The sequence below is a fragment of the Montipora capricornis genome, chromosome 14, assembly GCF_036669925.1.
Source record: "Montipora capricornis isolate CH-2021 chromosome 14, ASM3666992v2, whole genome shotgun sequence".
NCBI lineage: Eukaryota > Metazoa > Cnidaria > Anthozoa > Scleractinia > Acroporidae > Montipora > Montipora capricornis.
This window is the reverse complement of record NC_090896.1, coordinates 3,948,353-3,953,352: the sequence shown is the minus strand read 5'-3', so window position 1 is coordinate 3,953,352 and position 5,000 is coordinate 3,948,353. Positions and strand designations below refer to the sequence as shown.

The 5,000-nt window shown below is 40.5% G+C and overlaps 1 protein-coding gene across 1 annotated transcript in view; it reads right to left on the bottom strand.

The window, feature by feature from the left end:
• Positions 1-5,000, bottom strand: part of LOC138032165 (sulfotransferase 1B1-like) — a 10,608-nt gene that overhangs the window by 118 nt on the left and 5,490 nt on the right. The window contains exons 3-4 of the mRNA XM_068879770.1: positions 2,351-2,445; positions 1-194 (exon numbers count right to left, since the gene is read on the bottom strand). The exon at positions 1-194 is cut by the window's left edge and continues 118 nt beyond it. Of these exons, the coding sequence (XP_068735871.1) occupies positions 1-194; positions 2,351-2,445 (289 nt within the window). The remainder of the gene's footprint in view (positions 195-2,350; positions 2,446-5,000) is intronic.

Genomic DNA, 5,000 nt, shown 5'->3' with positions numbered 1-5,000 from the left:
TGATTCTTCCAATCGCCAACAACACCTTTCCTGAGAGTCTGAGCAATGTTGTCGTCTTCATCTGTTTGTTTGTAATTCGAGGAATTCTTCATCATTCCTTTGAATGTACATTGCTCAGCAATGCGATTGATAAGCTCATCTGACAACGGTTTCTGTAGGAACTTGGCGATGGTGCGCACATTGGACGGTAAATCCTATGAAAAAAACCGGTAGAATAATCATGAGTTCCAGTGCGCCTCACGTGTCCGTCGCATTTCTCCTCGCGTGCTCTCTCGATGCTGCGCCTGTTACGTCATCAAAGACACAATGCAAGCTGGAACACGGTTTGATGTTATGCTCTGATTGTGGATTGAAGATTGATGAGTGCAACCTACAACGTTACGATTCACGACCCAACTTTGGTGTAGAAGATGAAAAGGGGGAAAATCATTACTCCCTGGAAACAATATGGTCCGACTATAAGCCACAGCCCTTGTGTGATCCATTCCGATCAACTTATCATCAAGCTTATGCCTTATAATAGACGTAGCCAGTCCACTCGACACAAGTGTAAAGAGCAAGCAACTGGAGAAAAAGGAAATTTACCAAGACCTTCAACGAAGCGTTTGGAAGTGTCGCCAAGAGAAGATAGCGACTGGCATTAGGGCTGTCAAAACTGTGCTAAGGGGACTTGATCTTGGAAATACAGAGTGTATTAGTTCTGTTACCAAAAGCGGGTATTCATTTTAGGCTCTGTAAGAATACTCAGGAAAGTCCTAGACAACTAATGGCTTAATGAGATCGGAATCAACAAGGGAACCTTTGCTCACAGATAGCATCATGCTAATGATTTGCCACTTGACTTCAAAAGGTAGGAAGAAAAGAAGAAAGTTTTCAGGATTGTCGATCGAGAATAAGATATTTTGCCATCAGCAACAAAATTTGCGACATGAAAACAACATAAATTTTGAACTACGAATATGAAAAGTTACCATCTGCGAAAAACATTTTGGGAGATTTTAGCTACGTTCAATTTTTCTATTGTACTTTTGGCTACACAAGTAAATTCGCAAAATCCAAAGTGACATCGGATTCAGCGGGCGCCGTGATCAAGTTACCTTGCGTAACAAAAGATACATCTATGTCAAAATGATGGCAAGACACTGGGTTCTTGTTTTTGTTAATTTGGTTTGACAAGAAACGTGTGAATTCAACACAAATCACAATCGCCCAACTCTTGATTGAGGTTGACCATTGTTTCTGCAAAGTCAAAAATTTAATCTTCCAGGCGACGTTACTTATCACCAGGTAATTCCATCGATTTGGAAATAGCAGCTGTTTTATTATTCATCAGCATCACAAATTCTTGCCGATTTTGGGGCTCATTTTGTTGAAACTCAAGCAAGCTTCCAACAAACCTGTTTATTTTCGTGATTTATGCACGCACTGCGGGCCTATTGGCACCACGGACACTCTTGCGCTCCTATACTCCTACAACCCGGTGACACAGCGCGTAGTGCACTTATAGTGCACTTATAATGCACTATCACAAAAACTGGCTGGAGAATGTTGTATCAAAAATTTGCGGGCCTTACAGCGGGCCGTTCTGCAGAATGCGGCCGGTTTTAATTCAGCCAATTACAGCGCGCGCACTATCTGGGAGATATAATAAGACAAAAAAATGCAATGAAAGATTCCCCTATTGAATCGATATCACAGTCTGGACACCTTAGGGCATGGCAAGTGACCAGATGCCCACATCTTCTTCTAGCTCATAGTGAACGTTATGAAATTCTGATGACATCAACAATTGACAATTATTCTACGAGCACGCGTTGGAGATGAAATGGTAAGTAGCCAACGAGGCGCGTAGCGCCGAGTTGGCTATAACCAGTCTCATATCCAACAAGTGCGAATGGAATAATTGTTTTATTAAATTCTTTAAACTCCAAAAATTTGGAAGTACGAAATACGAGCGAAAAAATCCGAGCGAAATCGAAAAAAAATTGATCAAGATGCGATGTTGTGTAATACCTTGTGGTCAGACAGACGTAGGCTCATCACAAAAGCATTTCTTACCTTTTCGCGTACTTCTAAACGTCGGAAATGATCCAAACTTTCCACAAAAACGTTTTCTTTCTTTTTTTGCTTTATTCAGAGAGAAATTGCGCTTTCCGGCGAAAAAAGTTTTAGCTTAGCAACGCTTAGCGCAATCATTTACCATATAAGGTCAAACTAAGGTATATGAGCTGATAACCAAGATTGAGTGAACAATCAGAGCACGTGAAATGCATTATCCGTAGTTGAGAATTTAATAATTGCAATCGTCTGATAAATTTTAAGTCATCTCTTAATTGTTAGTCAATCTCACCTTTTGCAAGTCTTCATATTTAAGAAACAGCACAGTGGGATCATTTCTTTGCTGCCACCAACTTAGCACATGGTCAGTCCATTTCGAATACCCTACTGCAAATGTAAAAGTGACAGTGCAACGAAGTAAGAGTGATAATGTTTCACTTAAGGATTAAATGATATATGAAATGAATCATATATTAAACTGCGGATATGAAATCAAGTGAAGCTATGATCCTCGCAGTTATGAACGCAATTTTAGCAATTACTTAGAGAAGCCTGAAAAATTCCGGCACGACTTCAAGGGAGTTTGAACCCGTGACATCGCTATAATTGCGAGGATCATATCTTCACTTGATTTCATATCCGCAGTTCAATATATCATTTCATCGTTGATTCATTCGTCACAGGAACATTAGAACCCACAAATGACCAGCTCCCAACGTCAATGGCTTCATAGCCCAGTTGGTTAGAGCGTCGCACCGGTATCGCGAGGTCACGGGTTCAAACCCCGTTGAAGTCCTAATGAAGCCATTGATATTAAGGCGCAAAGCGTTTTCCGTGAGAATCTTCCCTGGTGTCTTCTTTTGAGCTATCCTCCATTTTAAAGACCAAGGTTAAACATCCTGCGACATTTGTTGCTCAACAAATGCTGCACGATGTTGCAGCTTGTTGAATGACAATGTTGCGACTTGTTGAATGGATAGAAACACGTTCAAGTTTTGTCGAACGAGAATTACGAATTCTTTCCATTTTTGGCGGCAAATTTGGAAATGGCAGATGATGAGGGTTGTTGTCATTGTATGCTGCGAGCCTTGTTGGCCTCGGTTCCATTCAAATAAAGATGATTCTTCACCATCGCATGCCGCGGCCGCCATGTTAAACCTTCCAAATATTAATCAAGTAAACGCGAGACTGGAAAACGATTGGTTAGCGCCATTCAACAAGGTTAGCGGAAACTTGTTGAACAGAATAGGACCCAACTCTGTTTCGTTTAACAACGTTCAACATGTTGTACGGTCTATTTCAACATGGATGACACTGCTGCAACACTGTTGATCAACAAATGTTGAACCGTGCACGTGTGTCACGGAAAAGCTGCTTCAACATTTGCTTTAACATCCGTTCGATTTTGTTGAACAGCAATGTTGAAATCGTTTGTCCCCCTCCCCTTCCCTCCCCTCCCCTCCCCTCCCCACTTTCAACCATGTTAAAACATGTTGAACCGAACATTTCTTTTGTTATCGCGAATGTTGAGTAAAGTTAAAGCCGTTTGTTCCCTTCTTTCAACATTGTTGGGTATAAGCGTGCGCACTAATCGGTCTCTCGATGACGTCTCCATGTCCTTTTCCATAGTAACAATTCCATATCCATAGTAACCACCGCGGCTGCAGCCTGGCACTGAATACCAGGCTTCTCCTGAGCTTTGTTGAATCAAATGCTAATGATGTGTTGAAACAGGTTGGCCCACCGGAACCAGTCAACATCCTTCAACAAAATCGAACAGATGTTGAAGCAAATGTTGAGGCCGTTTCCCGGGCCTTAACCCGTAAAAATTCTTGTAATAGACCGAATGCATAAATGGCGGCCAAAAAAATATTCTTTTGTTTATGTGCTAATTAGCCTCACTAGCTTCGTTTGCATGGACAAAATACAAAAGAAAGGTTGCTTGAGAGCGAGGCTAGTGAGTCTCATTAGCACATAAACAAGAGAATACATTTTTGGCCGCCATTTTTGCATTCGGTCAATTTGTAATACCAACAGCGGTGATAAACATTGTATTCCAACGCATTTTTTATATAGAACTTGACGTTTCGTATGCTAGTCAACATAACTTTTCAAAAGTGACCGTTACAATTTTTGAAAACTATATATATATATGAATGGCTAAAAGTCACCATTCATCAGCCATTGCTGATCATGTGAAAACCACTGGTCACGACATTAAATGGGATCACTTTGACATTTTAGCGTCCGGAAAAAATGACTTTTACTGCAAAATTAAAGAGACTTTGTTCATTCAAGGGCTAAAGCCTTCCCTTAATGTCAATATTAGTAGTGAGAAGTTGTTGCTGTTTTAGCTATTACTCCTCATTATGTCTAGACACGAACTGCTGCAGATCATTTTTCTCAGTCTAGGTTACAGACCTCTAATGTTTACGATATACGTATATATACAGTTTTCAAAAATTGTAACGGTCACTTTTGAAAATGTATGTTGACTAGCATACGAAATATCAAGTTCTATATAAAAAATGCGTTGGAATACAGTGTTTATCACCGCTGTTTGTGTTACTTTCTTAATCAAACTACGATGGCCTAAGAACAAGAGTTTATACGATCTTGTAATACCAAATTGCACGATTTGGCCCATTGGAGGTCATTGTCTCTCCTCTGAATTGCTTGAAAAGAAAAGGAAAGGAAAGGAACTTAATTTAAGTGTCTAGTCGTTCTAGCACTGGAGCACTAATTGGGGACACTGTAAAATGAAATTAAAAATTGACACAAATCAAGTCAAATGTTGGTTTTTGAGGAGAGGGGAAACCGGAGTACCCGGAGAAAACCTCTCGGTGCAGAGTAGAGAACCAACAAGCTCAACCCACACGCACCCGCTTCCAAACACCTTCCTTACCACCGTTTTTCCTATAAACCAACGTAATGTTTTTGTG